At 34.2% G+C, this 24,146-nt stretch overlaps 13 protein-coding genes across 13 annotated transcripts; 7 read left to right on the top strand and 6 right to left on the bottom strand. All coding sequences in view use genetic code 12, as the record gives it.

The window, feature by feature from the left end:
- Positions 1–458: 458 nt before the first annotated feature.
- Positions 459–1,286, top strand: CAALFM_C701700WA (uncharacterized protein; the record flags this gene model as incomplete). The annotated part of the gene is made up of 1 exon (XM_716297.2): positions 459–1,286. The coding sequence occupies one exon, from the start codon at positions 459–461 to the stop codon at positions 1,284–1,286; it is 828 nt and encodes a 275-aa protein (XP_721390.1).
- Positions 1,287–1,559: 273 nt separating this feature from the next.
- CAALFM_C701710WA (uncharacterized protein) lies at positions 1,560–2,741 on the top strand (the record flags this gene model as incomplete). Its single annotated transcript, XM_716296.2, has 1 exon — positions 1,560–2,741. One exon carries the CDS (start codon positions 1,560–1,562, stop codon positions 2,739–2,741), a length of 1,182 nt encoding a protein of 393 aa, XP_721389.2.
- Positions 2,742–3,207: 466 nt separating this feature from the next.
- Positions 3,208–3,972, top strand: CAALFM_C701720WA (flavin-linked sulfhydryl oxidase; the record flags this gene model as incomplete). The annotated part of the gene is made up of 1 exon (XM_716295.1): positions 3,208–3,972. One exon carries the CDS (start codon positions 3,208–3,210, stop codon positions 3,970–3,972), a length of 765 nt encoding a protein of 254 aa, XP_721388.1.
- Positions 3,973–4,076: 104 nt separating this feature from the next.
- On the bottom strand, positions 4,077–4,417 carry STE18 (Ste18p; the record flags this gene model as incomplete). The annotated part of the gene is made up of 2 exons (XM_019475486.1): positions 4,077–4,227; positions 4,296–4,417. 2 exons carry the CDS (start codon positions 4,415–4,417, stop codon positions 4,077–4,079), a joined length of 273 nt encoding a protein of 90 aa, XP_019331031.1.
- Positions 4,418–4,668: 251 nt separating this feature from the next.
- CAALFM_C701740CA (uncharacterized protein) lies at positions 4,669–5,343 on the bottom strand (the record flags this gene model as incomplete). Its single annotated transcript, XM_716294.1, has 1 exon — positions 4,669–5,343. The coding sequence occupies one exon, from the start codon at positions 5,341–5,343 to the stop codon at positions 4,669–4,671; it is 675 nt and encodes a 224-aa protein (XP_721387.1).
- A 479-nt stretch (positions 5,344–5,822) lies between these two features.
- CAALFM_C701750WA (uncharacterized protein) lies at positions 5,823–6,707 on the top strand (the record flags this gene model as incomplete). The annotated part of the gene is made up of 1 exon (XM_716293.1): positions 5,823–6,707. The coding sequence occupies one exon, from the start codon at positions 5,823–5,825 to the stop codon at positions 6,705–6,707; it is 885 nt and encodes a 294-aa protein (XP_721386.1).
- Positions 6,708–7,300: 593 nt separating this feature from the next.
- On the bottom strand, positions 7,301–7,864 carry ISU1 (iron-binding protein; the record flags this gene model as incomplete). The annotated part of the gene is made up of 1 exon (XM_716291.1): positions 7,301–7,864. The coding sequence occupies one exon, from the start codon at positions 7,862–7,864 to the stop codon at positions 7,301–7,303; it is 564 nt and encodes a 187-aa protein (XP_721384.1).
- Positions 7,865–10,320: 2,456 nt separating this feature from the next.
- Positions 10,321–14,415, top strand: LPI9 (protein phosphatase regulator; the record flags this gene model as incomplete). Its single annotated transcript, XM_716289.2, has 1 exon — positions 10,321–14,415. One exon carries the CDS (start codon positions 10,321–10,323, stop codon positions 14,413–14,415), a length of 4,095 nt encoding a protein of 1,364 aa, XP_721382.2.
- Positions 14,416–14,565: 150 nt separating this feature from the next.
- On the bottom strand, positions 14,566–15,462 carry RPL5 (60S ribosomal protein uL18; the record flags this gene model as incomplete). Its single annotated transcript, XM_716286.1, has 1 exon — positions 14,566–15,462. One exon carries the CDS (start codon positions 15,460–15,462, stop codon positions 14,566–14,568), a length of 897 nt encoding a protein of 298 aa, XP_721379.1.
- A 574-nt stretch (positions 15,463–16,036) lies between these two features.
- On the bottom strand, positions 16,037–18,877 carry PFK2 (6-phosphofructokinase subunit beta; the record flags this gene model as incomplete). Its single annotated transcript, XM_716285.1, has 1 exon — positions 16,037–18,877. The coding sequence occupies one exon, from the start codon at positions 18,875–18,877 to the stop codon at positions 16,037–16,039; it is 2,841 nt and encodes a 946-aa protein (XP_721378.1).
- A 1,548-nt stretch (positions 18,878–20,425) lies between these two features.
- RVB2 (RuvB family ATP-dependent DNA helicase reptin) lies at positions 20,426–21,922 on the top strand (the record flags this gene model as incomplete). The annotated part of the gene is made up of 1 exon (XM_716284.1): positions 20,426–21,922. One exon carries the CDS (start codon positions 20,426–20,428, stop codon positions 21,920–21,922), a length of 1,497 nt encoding a protein of 498 aa, XP_721377.1.
- A 176-nt stretch (positions 21,923–22,098) lies between these two features.
- Positions 22,099–22,590, bottom strand: VMA11 (H(+)-transporting V0 sector ATPase subunit c'; the record flags this gene model as incomplete). The annotated part of the gene is made up of 1 exon (XM_716283.1): positions 22,099–22,590. One exon carries the CDS (start codon positions 22,588–22,590, stop codon positions 22,099–22,101), a length of 492 nt encoding a protein of 163 aa, XP_721376.1.
- A 491-nt stretch (positions 22,591–23,081) lies between these two features.
- Positions 23,082–23,774, top strand: CAALFM_C701830WA (MIND complex subunit; the record flags this gene model as incomplete). Its single annotated transcript, XM_716282.1, has 1 exon — positions 23,082–23,774. One exon carries the CDS (start codon positions 23,082–23,084, stop codon positions 23,772–23,774), a length of 693 nt encoding a protein of 230 aa, XP_721375.1.
- Positions 23,775–24,146: the final 372 nt, after the last annotated feature.

Consider the following 24,146-nt stretch of genomic DNA (forward strand, 5'->3'; position numbering starts at 1 on the left):
AAGCTGAGTTGATTCACAGTCATTATTTTTTTTTTTCTTTGGTGCTAACTAACTAGTCCTTGAGGTCATTTACACACCCACCCAATCATAGTAGCCCGCAGTTTATTACTAATCATGCCAATATTTCCCACTGCGACACAATAGGGTCACGCACCACCACCACCGCCAGTAATACTACTACTACTACCACCCCGACTGTGCTCTCCGCGACAATATCTTGGCGGCAACAATTTAAGCTGTGTTTAAAATTTGAATGCGCCTCCCTTTTATTTTTTCTATACGGCACCATTTATATATTTAAGTTTTTCTTACTCCCTCCTCCTCCCCCACTCCTTTTCCTTATTTCCCAAATCAACCAATTATTCTTTTTCTTACTCTTTATTTGCTCAATTAATCTTAATCAATTCATTTATCTTATTATATTCAATCATATCAGAACCTTTTTATAATTATCAATAATGTCGACTTCACCAAAACTTTCAGAAATTACCATTCCTAAAACCTCATTAATCATATCAAATTTAAACAAGGAAGATTTTGTCAAACCATCTTCTTCTCAAGATTCACAATCCACCAAATTAATTTCTAAAAACTTAGCACTTGTTGATCAAATCAAATTGAAAGTCTTGAATTTTGAAGATGATATTGCATCTCATATCAGTCATTGGTCAAATCTCCCATTTTTAAGTCGAGTTATTGTGATTTTCCAAAACGAAACAACAGCAAAGAAAATATTTGAATTTTTAACTAAAGAATTGGCTAAATTTGATGATCATTATTCATATATTAAAATCCATTTACAAGAGAATCTTTTACAAAAGAGTAAATCATCAGATAATTTACATGATTGTCAAAATGAGAAATTAAATGTCACTAAAAGTTTAAACAATTTCAGAAATTTCCATAATGATCCTAAAAATGAATTCACTAGTGAATATGTGGAACCAGAACCTGCTAAATTTAATGTATATAATGATTTGGCTAATTTGGGAATAGATTTGTCTCAATATAATAGTGCTGAACAACTCGAAGAATTGAAACAACTGCAACAAGACCAAAACCAAGATCAAAACCAAAAAGAAGTTAAAAATAGCAGGGATGGTAACTCACATCTGAATACCAACTCATTGCCAGTGCAATTGGGTCGTAGGAAATCAACTACAAAGACTTTATTTAAACCTGAATTAAAGTTGAATACTACTGCCAAGCCTGGTCTCCTTAATGAAAAACAAAAAGAACAAGATTTTGTATCGTCCCCTACAATCACTTTAGATGAAACATTTTGAATTAACCTACATATATTTGTTTGTTACTAGCTATATATATATACATATCTTTATCTACATATATAGGAACAGTTATAACTTGTTATCATTAATAATATATTATTAGGTCGTGTCTCGTGGGGTAAATATTTTTTTTTTATTATTATCTCTCTGGTCTCTCTCTGTCTTTTTTGTTCCAACGAAATTTGAAAGTGTTGAATTTCAACGTTGCACATAAAAACTAATCACTACTTCCAAAACCAAACTTCTAACGATCACGAACACCGAAATAATATGAAGTGGGTCAATTTATTAAGTTGGTCTCTGTTATTTATATCTAGTTTTGCATTAGCTGAATCTGACTCAAAACATAAACATCAACAACGTCGTCATGATAGTAATGTTTATCTATTGAGCAATGGGAAAGTGGTTTCTAATGATGATACCACTTTATTAACTAAACATGAAGCCATGACTTATCTTGACACATTTTTGGAACTTGATGAACCATATGTCAAATTGGGTGATAATGATCAATTAATTGATTTACTTAATGGATTATGGGATACTAAAAAACTAGGATCCCCTAAATTGATTGTTAATGTCAAAGGTGAAGATTTAGATGCAACACCAATGTTTAAAACTAAACATTTACCATTACATAAATTAATGAAAAACTTAGTTACAAATGTACCATCCGTACAACTCTATAAATTGACACCAGAATTAAAATATGTCACCACTACTGATAATGAAGTTGATAGTTCTTCATTGGTTCATCATTTTAATTATTTCACTGAAAAATTGGATTCTATTTGGAAACAATTTAATGCAAAGCATCAACAAGAAATTCAACTGTATACACCTACAAATGATAAATTGTTTATCAATGAATTATCTCAATTGATACATTTGGGTGAAAAAATCAATCATACTACTGGTAAATCTACTGATGTTTTCTTTTTCGAGGTATCTTCATTATTATCAATCAAGAGAAAAATTGGATCTTCTTCAACTACATTTATTCATGCCAAGGAAGCTATGACTGATTTATTGTTGAAATTATCTCAAACTTTCGACATTATTGTGGTTACTTTCCCACAGATTCAAGAATTGTCTCATTTGAACAAGAGAAACGTTGAATTATCAGTTAAATCATTTCAATACGGTACTCAAGCAGCTTGTGAAGTTGCTACCAACAAATGTAATTCTCATGGTAAATGTACTCAAGTTGGTGATAATTGGGCATGTCAATGTGAACCATCATTTAATAAAACTACTTCAAAAACTACAACTTGGGTTGGTCATGATTGTTCCAAAAAAGATGTTTCTGTAGAAGCAAATCTTTTCCTTTGGACCAGTATTGCCTTAGTGGTGATTTTAGTTGGTGGTATTCAATTGATGTTTGGAATTGGTAATGATCCATTACCAGGTGTGTTAGATGCTGCTACTATTCCAAAAAAGAGTAATTTGTAAAATTACAAATCAACAACCAAAAAAAAAAAAAATGTAGACTGTATACTTTTTTATTTTGTATTCATTTAAATCTAGTCATAAATAAAAAAAGAAAATCAAAACACTATTTAATAATGGAAGATATTTGAGTCTAGTATATTTATTGTGATCTGAATAAGTTGCCTCTTTCGGTAATTTGCGTAATGATTTAATAGATCACCAGTTTTATATATGAGTGTTATTAGCAGTAACAACAACACTAACAACAACACTTTGTAGCGAGCAGAAGGGAAAAAAAAATCAGGACAAAAACAAAAAATAGAAGATCAAACGATTGAATTATAATAAGGGGGGTGATATTAATATACTTCAACACATTTTCCTCCTCCTCCTCATCTTGAACTTTCTAAAGATACACGTTTACTTTTTTCCATTTTATCTTTCTTATTCCGTTTTTCTTTCCTCAAACTATATTGCTGTTTCAATCATGATATTCATTAGAAGATCGTTACTTTCAGCATTAACTTTGGTTGGTATTATTGGAGTGATTTATTTCATGAGTAGCTCTTCCAACACTATTGAAACTTCTATAAATAATATTTCTTCATTGACAAAAGATGATCTTTTATCAAAATTTAACCAACAACCCCAGCATCAACAGCAACAACAACAACAACAGCTTTCTCAACCAGCATTGAATAAACCATTAGAAGAAATCGATACTGATGAATCAGTTGAACAAGAACCACCAAAAAAACAACAACCCAAGGTAGTTGATGTACTTGAAAATAAAGAAAAATTCACTGAAATACCATTTATGCCCAAAATGGCTAATGAAACATTGAAAGCTCAATTAGGCAATGCATCATGGAAATTATTCCATACCATATTAGCAAGATATCCTGATGAACCAAGTGATCAAGAACGTAACACTTTGGAAAATTATATTCATTTATTTGCTCAAGTTTATCCATGTGGAGATTGTGCTAGACATTTCACTAAATTATTAGCTAAACATCCTCCACAAACTAAAAATCGGAAAACTGCGGCATTATGGGGATGTTATGTTCATAATATTGTTAATGAAAAATTAAATAAACCAGAATATGATTGTACAACAATTTTAGAAGATTATGATTGTGGATGTGGTGATGATGAAAAAGAAAAAGATTATACTTTGAAAGGAGAATCAATGGATCATTTGAGACAAATCAAAATTGATTCCAAAAAAGATAAACAAAGAGGTGGATAAATAAACAAATTTATATGTGTATATATGTATATATATATATATAAATACATATGTGTGTGATTTACTTCTTGTGGGTTGATTAATTGGAGAACTATTTCTGTCGTTTAAACAATTGTACAACAACCAACTGTAGCTTGAGATGAATTGCGTGCATTTCTCAACTGTTTATATTTGGCAAATCTATTCTGATCTGGAGGTAAACTCCAATTGTAAGGAATTAAATAGTCAGGTGTCTCTTCAACATAACTGATAATTCTTAAATGATTAAAGTGTGTTAGTATTCGTGGGGAAAAGAGAATTTGAATCAATTTTCAAATACATACAAGCCACTAGCAGTAGAAGCAGGGATTCTTTCACGTTGTAAAGCAAGTTTCAATCGATTAGTCAACTCTTGAATTCTTTTCAATCTGATTACCTGAATTTGATACTCAATTTGTTCATTCATATCTAGTTATTGTCGTCGTTGTTGTTGTAGGTGGAGAAAATTCTGAAACACAATCTTTCATGTTAATTTTTACATCAAAAAAAAAAAAAAAAATGAATACACAACACAAAATACAATTTGAGAACGTTGCTATTACCTTTCTACCACCACCATCCTATGGTAATTCTCATAACAGGCCAAGATTAGTGATATTTATTAATTAGATGTCCCGTAACACTTTTTGATCTCCTTCGTCCCCCCTTCTTCTTTTTTTACACAAAGAATAAAAATAATATACAAATAGCTATAACTGAAGCCAATATCAATGTATCTCTTTTTCTTCGAGTATTAATCTTACTAATCAACACATTTAATCCAGGAATATTTTGCATAGTACTTAATACTTGCAGTTGAGCATTATTTAAATATTGACGTTGATTTAATAATTCATCTCTTGTAGCAAATGCACCTTGTAATAATCTATCAGCTATGGAATTAACATTATTCACTCGTTCACTTTCTTCTAAAATATATGCATTACCATCAATGTTTCTTTGTTGTTTATGATGATTTATATCTCGATGAACATTGAATAATAAATTGTTTTTATTTCTTTCATCTTCAATATTATTAATAATTTTCGTAAATGATAAATTATCATCATTTAATTTTTCTTTATGACGAGTCAATTGTTGTAATTTTGATGTTGATAAATTTGGTTCTACTTCACTAATACGATTTAATTTCAGAATTACGGCATTTCTTTTCTGGAAAATCTCTTCTATTTGTTGTCTTATAATGGTTTCTTCTGGTGTTATATCTAAAGATTGTGATTGATTTTGTTGCTGTTGTTGTTGAAATTGGGAAAATTTTGATAATAATTGTTCTGTTTGCTTTTCCAAACTTAATGCCTGTGACCTTGTTTGTGAAAATGTGGATGATGACATGGAGGGTTACGTAAGAATTTAGATTGGTGGTAATGGAAATCCGATTAATTTGGAATCAAATTATAGATCAAGGGATAGTTCAAAATGTGTTGTCCTGATTTATCTCTTGGTTTTTGGGTTTTTTTTTTTTTCGGTTGTTCGTGGGTGGATTTTAAATCACAGTTGGTAGTTAGTCTATCTGCAGGATTTACATTCAGGACCAACCTAATCCATAGCCATATATGTTTCTACAGGTTTAAATTGTATGTATAAAGAGTATTTCTTCAAATTAGCATTGAAATGGGCTTATTTAGGTAAATATTGGAGTCAATGATATTTTGTGTTGATAAACTTGACCAATTTCTTGATGCCGCAACTCTGCACCAATGACATTCTCCATATTAGTAAAATGAATCCACGCAAAAAACAAAGCAGGAGCAGCAACAGCAACAGCAGCAACAACAGCCACCTCATCCCCTAACTTAAAGATCCGCCTACAAATGTCACAAGAAGATTTGCTAACTAGGGTAACACCGGTCCCATTAGATGAAATTGAAGATACTAATCCTATTATACCGAAGAGAAAACATTGGTTAGTCCCCACATTATATCGAATTCAAAAATATAGTGCATATTCTTTTATTTCATTTCTAGGGATCCATGCCACTTCAGTCATACTTGTCCCCATTTTACCTATTGACCAACTGATTAAAGATGAAGTCTTTGCCATGGCTAAAGAAGTCTATCAATCAGTGCCACTTTATGAACCAATATGTATTATAGGATCAGTTGCAGCTCATGTCATGGCTGGTATCAGTATAAGAATTTACAAGAAATGTTTTCAAAAGAAACCACTGCATCATATAAATAATGGCAGACATAGTCCAATAACAAATAAACTTGAGGATCATGATGATGAAATTGGATTTGGTGGTATTTCTAATTTGTTTGGTTTAGGATATCGTAAATCATTTACAGTTCAATTTGGGTTGACTCCATTGCAATTTTCTGGTTATGTATTGATTCCATTTTTCATTTATCACATGTATAAATTCAGATATATACCATGGATTAATGATGGTGATAGTTCTTTAATCAATCTTGAATATATTTCCTATGTGCTCAATTTGAAACATCCAATGTGGAATGTTTTTGCCTTGGGGACATTGATTTATTCAATGAGTTATCATGGAACTAATGGCTTAATGAAATTGAAAGGTAAATATTCTAAAACATGGAAAAAAATTGGTTTAGCAGTTGTTAATGGGGTGTCCTTACTTGGATGGATTAGTGTATATTTGTTTAAATGTAATGTTGAGGTGATTGACGTTAATGGATTTTTGGGTAAATCTTTTACAAAATACTTAAGGTCGTTCTGGTTGTAAATAAATATTAAGTGGTGTGGTAAAATAAAGAGAAAGGTGGTTGCCAATATTGATAGAGGTAGTACCTGAGTGCACTTCAACCATTTATCAAAGGTGAGTGACACTATATCGTTGTGTTTAAGTAAATCATTTATAGAACTCAGACTAGTCATTTAGTTGGCAATTGGTGTAATAATTATAAAATATCAATCCACTCGTAGAGAAAGAGTGATAGGCTCATCGATATATAACCGCACAAACAGTACATCCAAAACTCTTCTCTCATTAACAGCACTCATTCAATAAATAGCAACAAACACACAAATGCCACAATCTGGTATGCCGGTAAAGGTCGTAACAACAACGACCACACTTGTTATATATGCATGTCAAAGAAAAAATCGGGTTTACCGCGACCGGCACATTCGAAACAGTCATTGGCTATTCTAGTCATTGTACAAACTTGTTATGCAGATTAAAAAGAAACACAATCAAGAGTCACATCGGGTCTAGTATAGGCTCATCCTAATATTACATACTACATTGTGAATATTTTAGTCAAAAAAAAAAAAATCTTTCATTAGTTAACAATAAATATAAAATGACCTAAAACATTAAGCAGTAGCAGTAGCAGGAGCAGCGGCACTAGCACTTGAACTTGAAACAGTTGAAGCAGCAGTAGCACCCAAAGTAGTTGTTTTTCTCTTTGATTGATAGTCTTTGACAGCGGCCTTGATAGCATCTTCAGCCAACATAGAACAATGTAATTTGACTGGTGGCAAGCTCAACTCTTTAGCGATTAAAGTGTTCTTAATATCCAAAGCTTCATCAAGAGTTTTACCTCTAATCAATTCTGTAGCATATGATGAAGAAGCGATGGCCGACCCACATCCGAATGTTTTGAATTTAACATCCTTGATTTTCCCCGTTTCTTCATCAACCTGTATTTGTAATCTCATCACATCTCCACAAGCTGGAGCACCAACTAAACCAGTACCGACATCGGAAGATTCTTTATTGAGCGAGCCCACATTTCTTGGGTTTTCATAATGATCTATGACTTTTTCATGATATGATCTAGTGAATGTTGATGTTGGAATAGCTAATCTTGGAACAAGAACTCTTGATTGTTGAGTTAAAATTCTTCTTGTAGTAGGTAAAATCGTTCTGGTAAACATTATGTGAGTCTATTGCTGTTGATATATAATATATAAATAAATAAATTAGTTGATTGATTGATTGATTGATTAATAAATAAATAATGAATGGTAAAATATATTGACCAATGAGTTAATAAGGAAAAGAAAAAGTGAAAAAAGATTAATTGAATAAATTTGAATTTAAAAAAACTAAAAATTTCAACTTATTAAATATAACTTTTAATTAGAGGAAAGAGATTATTAATCCTTCTGCGATTCTATTTTCTTTTTTTTTGTAGTTTTTTTTTCCTTTTCCCTCTCTCTGTTTTTTTGGTTCTTGGTTCTTGGTTTTGGGTTTTGGCGGTGATAATAAAATTGGTTTATATGCAGACCCATATAAATTGTTATTATTATTCCCTTTTTTTTTTTCTATGGTGGAGGAGTAGGCTCGTGGTTTTGTTTTGTATGTGTATGTGTGCGTGTGAAAGAGAATGACTAAACTAAATCTATTGTTTTCGGAAGCAATTCCCAATGTACACGACCATACGTTATCTGTAAAATCTACAAAAATAAAAAGAGAAAATATGAGAAAAACGGAATGAGGAGAAAAGAAAGGAGAAACAACCCCGAAAAAAGAAAATAATATTAATCTTGTGCGTCGGATCCGAAAATGGACTACATATGAATGGATGAATGGCCCAGCATCTATGAATTAGTGTGTGTGCGCATGTGCAGTGACGTCAATTGTGATTACATAAGCAGTTTTTATTGGTTTATATTGTACAAAACACATCTCCTAAGCATAAACCAAAGATATGTTAATTTTGAATAACAAAATGATTAACAATTGCAATTGTTTGATATTTGGCATGTTTGTAAAGTTTAGGATCGGTGTTTTTGCATTCTCTTGGGTGCAAAAATTGAAAAACATTCTCTAGTGATAAAGAATTACTATAGGGCTTTGTCAATTGTTCTTCTTGGTGTAAATGGTACTAATCACTTGCACCCACGTACTCTTGATATCAAAACTTGAGTTGTAAGTCTCTCTACAAGCAAATAACTAATAGCAATATTATTTTACTTTTTATCTATCAACTTCCTGTACACAACGTGGTGAATACTTAGGTATACCAGAACAATTAAACCTACACTTATCCGTTATTCATTGGTAAGATTACGTTGTGAACCTGGTAAAAATAAAGATAACAATAATCTCTGGAAACCAGTAGTAGATCAAGAATGTACAACTCTAGAAGTAGGACATCGTATAGTGTATAAACACTCAATAAGTAATGAAGAAACACGTTTTGTTGTGCAATTTAGCTGGCGAGCTCAATATTGGGTCTCTCCGCCGTCTGTCTGCCTTGCATTCTACTTTTTTTCTCCTTATGGAAAACATTAGTACTAGTAGTGGTGGTAGTAGTTGCTGTTGTTTGCACTTTGCACGTAGTTGTTTTCCCCTCATTCTTTCATCTGATTATTCTGTCTTTGTTAACTGCATACAAAGGGAGGGGAAGAAGAAACAACAAAAGGGGAATTTGAATATACGTCAATCTTTTAATCCTACTACCACGGGGGGGGGGGGGGTCATACTTCTTGGTGTAAATAATGTATGGAGATTGAGGTTATTAGACTTTTAGAAAGAGGTCTTGGTTGAGTAAGGCGGGATAGCACAAATAATGCGTGTCTAATTGGTCAGAGAATAATATGCTTTGGGGAACAATAGAAAGATGTAGCGAGAGAAATAGAATTACAAGGGTAAGGATGATTAACTTTTTTTTTTTTTAATGCTTGGAGTACTTTGTTGTTGGAAAGAGTATTGCAGAAGTAATAGTTTAATAAAAGAAAAGTATATAACTTTAGTAATCGGAGAACAATTGAAATCAATATTTTGAAAATATAGTTTTATAGAGTAACCTGGGTCGAGGTGAACCCGAATTCAATATTGGTTTTCGGTTGTTATATGCTACATAACCATCCTCATCTTGAATGAAACAAGGATAATAGAAATGAGTATATTAAACAAACAACATTATGTTGTTACTGTTGTATTCTGTTTTTTGGTCATTGCCATGGTAATTTCATATTTAGTAACAATTTAGTGTTCATCGTAAGTCTCTCCTTCTCTGGGAGATGTTCTCTCTCTCTTTCTCTCTCTTGTTGTTGTTGTTGTTAATTGTTAATTGTTGATTATTGATTGTTCCCCAATTAAAATTCCGATAAACTTGAACAATAAATTGTCATCATAAATTTTTTTTTAGAAAATCACTCCATAAATTAAATTTATTTATATATTAAATTTTAAATCGGAACTTCCGTCAATTGGATTCGGTTTTTTTTTTTTTTATTTGTTCATTTATTTCTTGATTTTATTTTCTTTTTGCTTCCTACTTCTCTTTTATTTTCTTAGTTTCATAATTTTTGACAGATAATACTTGAAACTGGTTAATTTTAAATCAACTTCGTGATTTTTTTCCGGAAATCTAATAATATCAATGACCAGTAATCTGCCACCACTTGGTTCTACAACTAACGATCAGAGACTACCCCAAAGCGGAGTTTCATCCATACCCACAAATAAATTGCCTTTACCTAATGCCAATGAAGATTTTGCCACGGGTGTGTCGAATGGAGATGTTGACTGGCTATTTCGAGGTAAATCAAAGAAATTGGGGAAAAAGATGGCTAACAACAATGCCAATAAGGATGAACGAAAGAATAGTCATGGTAACATCAAAAACTCAGAAAAAACTACCGCAAAACCCAATGAAACTAAACATGAGTCTAATGGTGAGAAGTTAGAATCCAAAGAAACAAAATCAGAAAAGCCAACAAAGCATACAACGACTGGGAACCCAAAAGCACCTACCAATGGACAAATCTCAAATGTAACACCAAGTCAACCAAGTCCGAAACAGACCACTTCTGGGTCAACAAATGCAAATGATATACCTCCAATTTCTCCTAAACAACCAGAAAAGGCATCAAAGTTGAATAAACTAAAAATTGGGCGTTCAAGATCGTCTTCTGCATCAACAGTCGTACCTTCATCTACAACAGCTTCAACTACTACTAATCCTGGAGATCCTAAAAGTCAACCAAAAAGACGGAGCAGTAGTTTTAACTTTGTTACTCCTTCCTTGACGAGTGATTTGGCATATGACGATCCTGCATTGGTATCTCAATTATCAAACAATTCAAATTCTCTGAACTCATCCTCGCCTAATGTTTCTCGTTCAAATAGCAAAAAAGGTGGGTTATTCAGTTCACTTTCATCAAAATTTAGATCAAGCTCGGCTTCATCTAAACAACCACAACTGCATTCATCGTCTACACCATCAACCACAACGACAAATGGTGGCGGTAACTCGTCCGCTGCTCCAAAATCATCCCATCACTCCCCCAAATTTAATCCTTCACTTGTTGGTCCAGTATCAAAGCACAATCGAGAAGCTGAAGATTTGGTGTCTCTTACCAATACTTTGCCTGCTGGGAGTGGAATACCAATTAAACGTAAACCATCAATATCGGGAAATTCAATTTTCAAAGATTCATTTCTCGATGATGCAAGTTCTTCACCGTCATCTTCATTAAACTCTGATGGGGGGCTTAAGTTTTTCAGGAGACGTTCCTCTGTGGCATCTACACCATCAACACACGCGTCAACACCTCGAGTGATTTTGAACAAAAACCCCAATAGGAGAAAAGTACCCATTGAAGAAATATCTGAAGTTCGATTGCGTCGGGTTACCTTTTCTGTTGATAAACTCGAGCACGATCCGCAACAGCAGATTCCTTCAAGAAGACCTAAACGAGGTAATGTTTTAATTCCACAGGACATCAATGCACCACCTCCAAGACTATGTCTTGGGATTTCAGTTAATGAACCAAATAATAAAGATGACGGTAAATCACACAACCATTCCAAATATAGTGATCATGAAATTGCATTAGCTGAAGATGCTCAACGCCGAGCAATTATTGAAGCAGAAAAACATGCTCAAGAAGCTCATCGACAAGCCAAAAAGATTGCTCAAGAAGTTTCTGGGTATAGATCACATAGATTCATATCCATTAAAGAAGGTGGTAGTGTTGGTAATTCTAACACCAACGGCAACGACAATGACGAAGATGATGATGAGGTTGAAGAAGCAGTTGATAAGAAATTGGCAAATGATGTTTCTGTGGATGGACCGTTGCATGTCCACGAACAACATTTCGAAGAAGAAATTGAAAGCAAAACAGGTGAAAAGACCATTTCATTGGAAACAATCTATACAAGATGTTGTCATTTACGAGAAATTTTACCAATCCCAGCAACATTGAAACAATTGAAAAATAAGACAGCACCGTTGGAAGTGTTAAAGATGCTCAACCCAAAACCAACTTTAATTGATGTGTTATCTTTTTCAGATTTTATTGCCATTACACCTATTAACACGGTCATTTTTGATAACGTGACTATGACAACAGAGATGTTGAAAAACTTTCTTGGATCGTTGACATATAATAAACAATTGGAAAAGTTATCGTTAAGAAATGTTTCCATTGATGAGTTGGGATGGAAATATTTGTGTGAATTTTTGGCAACAAATAAAACAGTTAAGAAATTGGATATATCACAACAACGTATCAAGCCAGATACCCCAGACACAAGCATTCGTGGTAATATGAACTGGGACTTATTTATTCGATCATTAATTTTGCGTGGTGGAATAGAAGAATTGGTTATCAATGGATGTAAACTATCCGATGCAATATTTGAAAAGTTCATCAATCAAGCGGTTAAGAAGTCAACCTATCGATTAGGTATTGCTGGTATTGATTTGAATGTTAAAAAATCAGAAATGGTCACATCGTGGTTAACTGATGGTAATTCTCAATGTGTTGGTGTTGATATTGCTTTTAATGATTTGAGCAAGGGACAATTACGTCCATTCATTAATGCGTTTAACACTGGCAAAGTCAACAATTTAGTGTTTTTTTCATTGAATTCAACCAATTTACTGAACATTGAAGAAACTTCTGACTTGATCAAGTCATTAATTAATGTTAAAACATTACGATTTTTAGATTTAAGTTCCATACCTAATATCTTCCCGAAAATAATTACCCATTTGGACAAATACTTGCCCAGATATCCTAATCTTCGAAGAATACATTTTGATCTTAATGAATTAACCGCACAAGCTATTGGGTCATTGGCGGGGTGTTTACTGAAAATGCCCCAATTAGTTCATGTCTCGTTATTGGGTAATAGAAATTTGTCAACTACGTCAGCAGCTACATTATACGGAGCAGTTAAACAATCCAAGACCTTGTTTGCTCTTGATTTGGACTACGATTTAATACCTGATCAATTATCACAACGTATTGCCTTTTATTTGATGAGAAACTTGGAATACACTTTGAAGCCATCTCATGGCGGCAATATTGAAAGCAATCCAGAAAAACCAGAGGATTTGATGTATGATGGATCGTTATTAATGGAAACAGCTGAAAAATTATTAGTTGAAATAGAAAAGGGTAAGAAAGAGGATATCAAAATGCAAAGAATTATATCCGATTCAGTATTGGAAAGAACAAGATCGATTCGTAAGGATATTCACAAAACCATTGATACATTATTCGAACAAAGAAATTTAGGTAAATTATCATTTGAAGGTAAAGAGAATTTAGTTCGATTTTGTTTATTAGATTCGTCTTTAGAAAAATTGGTTGTTATGGTTGAGGAACATGCCAACGGATTATTATTAACACCAACGACCTCCACGGACGATCTCAGAAGTAGAGCCATGTCGCCATCGGTCACTGTTGATACAATCCATGAAAGTGCAAATGAGTTGATTACTGCTGGACCAATTTTATCACCACATGTCAATAGGAAAGCAGAACAAAGCTCGTATTTCCCAGTGTTTGCCAATAATGATAATTTGACCCCTCATCAAGTTGTCGTTGAGTCAAATGATGAAGGTAGAGATGTTCCAATAGATAAAATGACAGGACGACCAGTTTTGATTCGATCAATTAGTCAAACTTCTGTGCATGCAAAAGAGCAAGAAATTGAAGAAGGGGAGCTTCATAAATTTGGATTCTTTATTCAACAAAAAGAGAGACAAAAACAACAACAACAACAACAACAACAACAGAACTCACACCACCAGCACCAACCGGCCCAGCTGATCCAACAAGAAAACCAGCTGCCGCTGCCACAACAAGGAAAATATGAAGATTTACCGATATTAAATACATTACCGTCAGGACCAGAGTTGAGAGATGCTATAATGGCAGCTAAGGGAGTAGCAAATGTTACTGAATTAATTGATCGAATTAATAATCATCGTGTTAAAATCGATGCACCATCGACAAAACACCATCATGAATTGAACAAACCAAATTCTGACAAAGTAGTTGAGGATGAAGTTGAAGTTTCTGATAATGCCTCTATTGATTCTACTAATGGTGACGATTTACATCAACTTGGTGACGGTAAACATAATGGTAATGGTACGGTTGATCCCATGGTTAGTGAAGTTTATGACAAGTTGTTAAATGATGCTGAACGAGTCAGACTGAATAGAGATATATAAATAGAAGTAAATAAATAAATGAATAAATAAATTGGTGTAAAATCGGATAAAGAATAAAACAAATTATATTGAAAATAAAGAAGCAAAAAAAAAGATATTACCTACCTATATATATATACTTTTTTCAAAAATTTAATTTGATTTTATAATTTATTCTTGTTGAGCTTTGAATTCAGCAATCTTCTTAGCAACTTTGGCTTGTCTTTCAGCTCTGGTCAATTTTTGTTGTCTGTATTTCTTAGATTCAGCCTTGTATTGTTCTTTGGTGAATTTCTTTTCAGTTGGTTTGAAAGATGGGTCAGCTCTAATGGCTTCGTGAGCGTTAGCGTAGATTTCTTCAACATCTTCACTTTCAATTTCTTCTTCGATGTAGTTTTTGAAGATAGATTTGTATTTTTCTTCATCATCATCCAATAATTCTTCCATGTATTCAGCAACGTGACCACCGAAAATGTATTTTCTCAATAATTCAGCATCCAATTCTTCGGCTTCGATATCCCAACCTGGGAATCTGTTTGGTGAGTGTGGAACGTACAAACCACCATCGGAAGCACCTTTCAAAACACCAAAGACTCTGGCACCAGTGGTGGTTCTTTGCAAACCAATGTCCAAAAAGACTTTAAATGGTCTTGGACCGTCTTCAACGGCTTCAGTCAATTCAAATTCACCTTCAACTTCTTCAACACCAGTGTAAGTTTCATCCAAACCTAATTTTTGCAAAGCTCTTCTGGCAACCAATAAACCAACGGCGTAAGCAGCAGACCAATTGGTCAAACCGTATTTGATACCGTATCTTGGTAATTCGTGAGCATAAGCAGCGGTGAAAACAACATCACCAGTAATGTGAGCACTGACAATTTGAGCAATGATATCCTTGTTGGTGAATCTAACAACCAATCTGTATTTTGGTGAGTTGTATTTAGCCTTGTGTTGAGTGACTAATCTCTTTCTTTGGTAGTAGTCGGTTTTACCTTCTTGTCTTCTACGGAAAGGAGTTTGGAAACGGGAGTGGTAAGCAGAGGTTCTGAATTCTTTTTGCATAGGCATGATGTCTAATTTGGTAATGATATGGTACCTTGATTCGAAAAAAAAAGGGAAAGAGAGTTAAAGAAAAATTTGCAAGAAAAAATTTTCAATCTACAAAGGATTGGTTAGAGAGAAAGAAGAGGGAAACAACCTTACAAGGAAGTGAGAGAAACAAAAAAAAAATTTCACTTTGGAAACTGCACACGACTGTTCTTTTGGGAATTTACTATATTTTGATTATGTGCAGGCCCTCCGGGTAACTTTAAGCTATTTTCATTTTGAAATCGGAAACAGTTGCAGCAAAAGGAAGCAACGAGATGTGACAAGCTAACTCTAACTCTACTATAAAATGCGCAAAGAAATGGAGTTGATGTCCACATGTAATAGGGATTGTAATTTGATAATAAAAAGCTATCACTTCTAGATGGAAAATATCTTACTTAGCACAAAACAACAGATAAACCAAATGATTCAATTCTGCAATGTATCGAGGATTGGGATACAGCATATACATCAAAGTAAAAAAAAAACAAATATTTCATTATTTTACAATATAAAAACTATAAATTCGTTATCATACACCAACTTCGTCTTTTTATGGCTTATCAAGTCTTGTTCTTCCAACTAATTGATCAGAAATATCTCTAATTGTATTCCAGTAGATGGTCTTTGGCATTCTTCTACCCAATTCAGTTTCGAAATCAAACAAATGTCTGATAGAGGTGAATCTCAAACGTGAAGACTTGATACCTAATACAGCCGCTGTGTTTAAGATTTTCTTGTCATCAATTGGGAAGTCCAATTCGTATCTGTATGGAGCTAAAACATCACAGTGGTCTTCAATAAATTGAACAGCTCTAATGGCAAATCTATCACCTCTGCTTCTATCTATTGGTGAAGGTAATCCACCTTGTTGGACGTGTCCCGGAATAGCTGTCTTAGTGTCAAAGTCACCGTGACATTCATCGTTGAATATGTCAGCCAATGTGTGTGGGGTTAGTACTTTGGATGCATTACTCGACTTGATGATCAATTTACCACTCTTTGTCATTCCTTGTTCCACGGCAAATGCTTCTCTCAATGAATTGATATCCATTTCCAATTGCTGTAATGAAATACCTTCTTCTGGAACATAGGATGCTTGTGCTCCACTGATTAATGAGGCAAATGTGGCAATGTATCCGGAATTACCTCCTTGAACATCAATAATAAATGCTGTACCTCTGGTAGCTGAAGCTGATTGCTTGACAATGTCACAATATTCCATTAACGAATTCAAACAGGTATCAGCCCCTAAAGAATATTCGGTACCAGGAACATTATTTGAAATGGTGGCAGGGATTAAAACCATAGGAATTCTGAACGATGGATACATAGCTCTTGATCTTTCCAATTGCTCTAACGAAACAAATGCTTCAAAACCTCCAACAATAATTAACCCGTCAAACTGGTATTTTTCAAAATAATGGGCAATCATACCAATGTCAGTTTCTTCAGGTGTTTGTCTGTTCGTACCAATTTCAGACCCCCCAATACTGTTCCACCCTTCGATGTCAATCCATTCAATCAGTTTCACTGACTCGTGTCTTGATAAACCAGCAAACCCATTGTGGATAGCATATGGGGTGTGACCACGAGACATACAGTAAGTGGCCATAGCATAAACAGCAGAATTCATACCACCAGCGGGAGCACCGATGTTGATAATGGCAATCTTCTTACGTTTTTCACGAGGTAAAGTTGGCTTTTCATGGTTGGCAGTGTTCATGGCCATGAAATTAGCCAAATGCTCTTTGAATTCGTGATCCCTTAAAGACATTGCCTTTTCAAAATCTTTAGCTTCGATAGCTGAAGCCACGGATTTGGTGATTCTAACTGCTTCAACCAATGGACGGCGACAAATCTTATTTTCGTCAATGGCAATTAATGGAGATGGAACATCAGGAGTTAATTCCAAAATGGCTTTCACTGCTTCAACCCCTTGCAAAGTGGCTAAAGTTCTATCAAAGGCTACAGCAGTACCACCTCTTTGAACATGTCCCAACACAGTGATTCTGGTGTCCAACCCTAATCTGTCGACCAAAACATCTTTAACTTCGTCAGATGTGATTGGTTTCAAATCGGAGGTAATTGCACCTTCAGCAACAATAACAATGGTCTTTCTTTTACCTTGAGCTCTATGTTTACCAACAATGTCGCACATTTGATCTTGCCAATCTTTTGAGGAGGCAGGTTTCTCTGGAATAAAAATATAATCAGCACTGGTAGCAATACCGGCCATCAAGGCTAACCAACCACAATGTCTACCCATGACCTCAACAACAAAGGCACGCGAATGGGAGTTAGCAGTAGCATCAATGTAATCGATGGCACGACAAATTCTCTCTAATGCAGAGTAGCCACCAATTGTAGCATCAGTCATGGCCATATCATTATCAATGGAACCCACCATACCACAAATGTACAAGTGTTTGTGTCTTTCAAATTGTTCATTGGTGATTTCACCTTTATCTTTCAATTCTTGAATTAATGATGGCCATTCGTGTCTGAATAAATCAGCACCAGTTAAAGAACCATCACCACCACACACGATCAACCCGTCAATTCCAGCATCAATCAAGTTTTTACATCCTTTCAATCTACCCCAACGTTCCTTAAACTCCATGCATCTGGCAGTACCAATATTGGTACCCCCTTCTGAAAGAAAACCTCTGACGTCTTGCCATTTCATTTCCTTAATGTATTCAGGACCACCTTTGACCAAACCAGCATAACCTTCTTGGACAGCAAAGGCCTTGCTTCCATGGAAAATCGTGGCTCTAACGACAGCTCTAACGGCAGCATTCATACCTTGAGAATCCCCACCTGAAGTCATGACAGCGATGTTTCTTCTCACTGCTTTGGTCTCTTCAATATTTCTTGATTGAGAGCCAGATTTTGACATCAAGTTGGAAACCAACCCTGGCTTAGGGTGGGATTTTTGCAATGGTGGAACAAGGGTTAATGGTTCATCACAAGCTGTAAACCCAATAATATAACCCAATGGGTCCACGCAATAAACTTCATTAGGGTACAATTCGTTAGGGGTGATTTGCAAAGTGTAGTTGAATGTGGTTAAAGTTTCAATCAAAGCAACTAAATTTTGAACTTTCAAAACACTGGTGGTGTCCAATGATCTCCAATCAGTGATATTCAATTTGGCAATAATTTCTGTTCTTCTATCATTGATTTGGTCAAGCGATAACCCAGATTTGGTGTCTAATTGTATCTTGACAATCATTTTATTGTCGTCATTTGATAAATATGTCCAGTCATTTTGTTCCGAATGGACGGACAACCCAAGTATGTTGGTATAGAAGTTGATTGCTTGATTTAAAGTTTCCACACTACCAGCAACCAATGAAAGTGTGGAAGTACCATTAACAATTGAAATCATGGTGGTTGTTTTTCGTTATGAGGATTCAATTGTAGTAAATATATATAATTTCTTGTTTAAAAAAGAATTAATTGAATATTGGAGGAGGGAGGAAACAAGAGGGAAAAAATATATTTGGAAATTCAAAAAAAGCAAACAGAAAATTGAGTAGATAAACTTTTCAGATGTGAATTCCAATAAGTTATATATATGTGTGTTGAATGTATGTATGTATGATATGTATGATGTATTTATAAATTATGTATGCGGACTTCAGGTAACTATTGTTGGTGAGGTCTTTTTTTTTTATTAGTATTGAGATTTTTTTTTTTTGCACCACCTGACGGATGGACGAGAATGAGATTATTAGATTTTTGTACCACCACCCACCACTATCATCACCATCACCAGTAGAGAATATTTTGAACTAAATACCGGATAATCTCGTCATCTAATTCTGTTTCTTATTTTTTCATTACTACTGTTTTGTTGTTAAAGAGATCTTTATTACATAATATATAGTTAAGATAATGACAACGTGTACTGTAGGTTGAGAGGCATGGAGAGGGGAGATATCAATTACAATCTTGTTGGCGACCGGAGTTTCAAGTATTAAAGAGATGATGAATAATTGGAAGAGGTGAAAAAAATAAATTCGGACAATAGTCATCCTTCTCTATTCTCTTCTTTGTTTGCTTTAGGGGACTTGAGATTAACACGTACACGCCCTGTCTATCTTCCTCTTTCTACTACCACGAGTACCAATCCAGCTCAAACTCTGGCTTGTCCATTTGGCCAATATGTTTACATTCCAAGATATTGGTTTATTGAGATAAAGTGTTTTGAGCTTGAAATGTGCTTTTCCTTTTTTTTGGGACTATTTTTTAACATATTTTGTATTTTATTTGTACTAAATTGTTAAATCAGATGATGCATTAATGATTAATATAGATTGAGATGACATTAGTTTTTTCCACACGTGACCTTGGTATCCGCAACCCACGTCATAGAATATTCATTTCACACTTTGCATTGTTTTATTCTCTTTCCTGCAACAGCTCCAGTATAATTCGGTTTCTGGGGTTAACATTGGTACATAAATAGTTTTAGCATAGTTGTAAAATAGATGATCTAGTTGTGCTAATAATATAATTCAGCTACAATGAGTATGTTTGATCTCTTTCTCTTCCACTATGTCACTTGCAAACTGCTCTAAAAAATATCGTTCTGACCTACCAAATAATACCTTCAATTCAATCTATACGGCTTCGAACTAAATAAATTTTGATCTATCTAAGTAATTTCTTCTACTATACTAGAGAACTTCACATTGAGAGTCTTTGTTCTTTGAAAACATCTTTACCTAATCCATCGGTCGTGCACACTTGTTCAATGAAAAATTTCAGAAAAAAAAAACTTAAAGAGAGCGAAATAGAAACAAAAACAATTCTCACATTAGAAATGGGTTTAGCCATCGATTTTTGAGCCCAACATTGATTTAATTTGCTGTCTACAAAAACATTAATCACATCATTCATTTAAAATTATACTTTATACTGCTTGATCAATATGGCAACAAATACTATCACTACCACTAAAGTGACAACAACCACCACAGATGTCACAGGCTTATCATTGATTGCCGCACATTCTCATATATCAGGACTAGGATTGGACGACAACTTACAACCAAAGGAAAATGCTCAAGGGATGGTTGGACAATTATCTGCCCGTAAAGCAGCCGGTGTTATCTTAAAAATGGTTGAAGCCGGGAAAATTGCTGGAAGAGCAGTGTTAATTGCCGGACCTCCATCAACTGGTAAAACTGCCATCGCCATGGGATTATCACAAAGTTTGGGTAATCAAGTGCCATTTACCGCTTTAGCAGCATCGGAAGTTTTTTCATTAGAATTATCTAAAACTGAGGCATTAACCCAAGCTTTCCGTAAATCAATTGGAATCAAAATAAAAGAAGAAACAGAAATTATTGAAGGGGAAGTGGTTGAAATTCAGATCGATAGAACAATCACTGGCGGCCACAAGCAAGGGAAGTTGACCATTAAAACCACCGATATGGAAACAATTTATGAATTGGGTAATAAGATGATTGAAGGGTTAACCAAAGAAAAGGTTTTGGCTGGTGATGTCATCTCTATTGATAAGGCATCCGGTAAAATTACTAAATTAGGAAGATCATTCACTAGAGCCAGAGATTATGATGCCATGGGACCAGAAACCAAATTTGTCCAATGTCCTGAAGGTGAATTACAAAAGAGAAAAGAAGTTGTCCACACTATCTCTTTGCATGAAATTGATGTTATAAATTCTAGACAACAAGGATTCTTGGCTTTGTTTTCTGGGGATACTGGGGAAATTAGACCAGAGGTTCGTGACCAAATCAATACTAAAGTTGCCGAATGGAAGGAAGAAGGTAAGGCAGAGATTGTTCCTGGGGTGTTGTTTATCGATGAAGTTCACATGTTAGATATTGAATGTTTTTCATTCATCAACCGAGCATTAGAAGATGAATTCTCCCCTATTGTTATTATGGCTACCAATAGAGGTGTTTCTCGTATCAGAGGCACTGATTATAAATCACCACACGGTATGCCTATGGATTTATTGGACAGATCTATAACTATCCATACCACGTCATATACTGCCGATGAAATCAGAACCATCTTATCAATAAGAGCAACCGAAGAAGAAGTGGAATTATCAGGTGATGCATTGGCATTGTTGACTAAAATTGGACAAGAAACTAGTTTGAGATATGCCGCCAATTTGATCTCGGTATCACAACAAATTGCCTTGAAAAAGAAAAACAATACAGTTGATCTACAAGACATCAAGCGAGCATATATGTTGTTTTTAGATTCTGATAGATCAGTGCAATATTTGGAAGAAAACGCTGATCAATATATCGATGATTATGGAAGAGTTACTATTGGTCAAGAAAGTACAGATGGGTCAACTCAACCTCAAGCAAAACAACAAGAAGTAGCCCAACCAGAAGCAACCCAACCACAATCTCAACCAGAAGATGATAAAATGGAAACAGATTAAAAAAAATGTAAAAGTAGTACATATACATATATACACATATATATAATATTGAAATTCTTTGGTAGAATAAAACTTTGTAACTTTTTTAAGAAGACTTTATTTATTTTAAGATCGTTAATGCAAATAGTATAACATAGTGTAACAGGGTAGTATTATTGACGTACCAAAGAAGATCATTAACCGCTTCCCTTAGTATTCAAAATCAAGGCAATAATCATCCCATATAATCCCAAAACTTCAGCAAAAATCAATATTAACACAATCCCAACAAATAAACGGGGTTGGTGCATAAATTGTCTCACCCCTTCGTCACCAACAATACCAATAGCATAGCCTGAGGCAAGACAAGCAAACCCCACGGCCAATCCACAGGCTAAATGCATGCACCCATTAAATAATGAGTAATTTTCTTGCGGCGATAATCCACCGGCAATCAACACTGAAACAACCAATCCATACACCGATAAAATACCCGACATAACTACGGGAATCAATGATTTCATGATCAATTCTGGCTTGAAAGTACCGATACCAGCAATACCAATACCTGATTTTGCTGTACCTATAGCAGCTCCTGCACAGGATAATATCATAGCAGCAGCACAGCCAGCAAACCCTAAAAATGGAGCAAATGATGGGTAATATTCGTCTCCCAATGTTTCTGACATATTTGGTGAATAAATGAATTAATGGGTATGAATAATTGGGAAAAGAAAATGATAAGTTCAGCTAGTATTAGTTCTGATAGATTATTGATGAATACCGATTGTGTGGTCAAATGTATAAATGTGTATATCTATTGGATGGAGTTAAGTAATTGGTGTGGTTGGTGGTAGTATTGGCCTGTCTAGTACTTTATTTAAGAATTATAGATTGGAAGTTTCATCAACAATCAACAGAATTTTTTTCGACTTTTGTTTGATAGTCAAGTTGTAGTGATAAATTGGGTTTTTGCCAGTCATGCACGACCATTTTTTCTCTCTCTTAAAAACAGTGCAACATGTTTATAGGAACAAACCCACAACAATAACGAACTACAATATATAGATATACTTTTACTACTTGACTGAACTTTGCCACATCACAAGTCATTATTTTTTTTAAACACACGAACAACTAGATATATACCAAATACTTCCAAGAAGCATTTCAAACAATAATGGATTTTCAAAGTGATTACGAGAAAATTGATTTATCAAAACAAGACTTTCAATACGTGTTTAACAACATACTACAGGCGATCATGGCAAAATTGAACCTTCATCTACCGGCAGCACAAAATGACCCTTTAAAGGAGCAAGTTTCTACGATATTAGAGGAGTTTTTAATCAATACTTTTGATAATTCCAAATACTCCATATTGGCCGATGGACTAGATTTACAAAATGTTCTGATTCATGATATTTTATCGTTGAAAACATTAGAAAATGTTGAAAAAATAGATTCTGAAATAACCATACAATTACGGAAAATTTTTCAAGAATTTGAACAAGAAACTGTTGATGTGACCAAATTACGACGAGATTTACCTAAACAAGCAAGCGAGATGTATAATGACATTATTAAACAAACAGATGGCGAAGTTTCCGAAATTATAAATATGATTGAACAACAAAGCCAAGAGTATCAAAAGGTGCAACAAGCTCACAATAACACTGATGATAGGTTTGAAAAAATTATAGAGAGCATGGACTTTTCACAGATCAATCAGAACTACAATGATCATCTACAATTGTTGAATGAAACAAATAAAAATTTACCAAGTTTGAAAATTGAATTTGAAAAATATAACAGAACAGTACAGTTTTTAGAAGATGCATACCAACAACAGTTAAAAGAAATGGACGGATAATATGTAGTTATAGCAGGATAAATTAAGGGAAGAGAAAAAGAGGATACACATAATAACTTCACCTATATCGGAGTATAGGAAGATCGGTTCCTTACTCTCAATTTTGGCACGCTTCAGTTTAGGTTCTGTCAGCACAATAATCACTGCACCAACAAAACGAAGCATATAAGGTAGTGTTCCAATATTGAATTATATAACCGTTATAGGCAGTAAGTAGAAGGCTATCATTATGTGAAGTCACTCATAAGTTAATCCTGAAGAGAAAAAAGGTGTTGCAGTTTGCTACCAAGTCTGAAAAAATGTGTGAACGTCGACAAACTTTGACTTTTCGCTTTGTTTCAGATGGGGTTAGTGAAATTAATACAAATTGGG

Source organism: Candida albicans, chromosome 7, assembly GCF_000182965.3.
Source record: "Candida albicans SC5314 chromosome 7, complete sequence".
Taxonomy (NCBI): Eukaryota; Fungi; Ascomycota; class Pichiomycetes; order Serinales; family Debaryomycetaceae; genus Candida; species Candida albicans.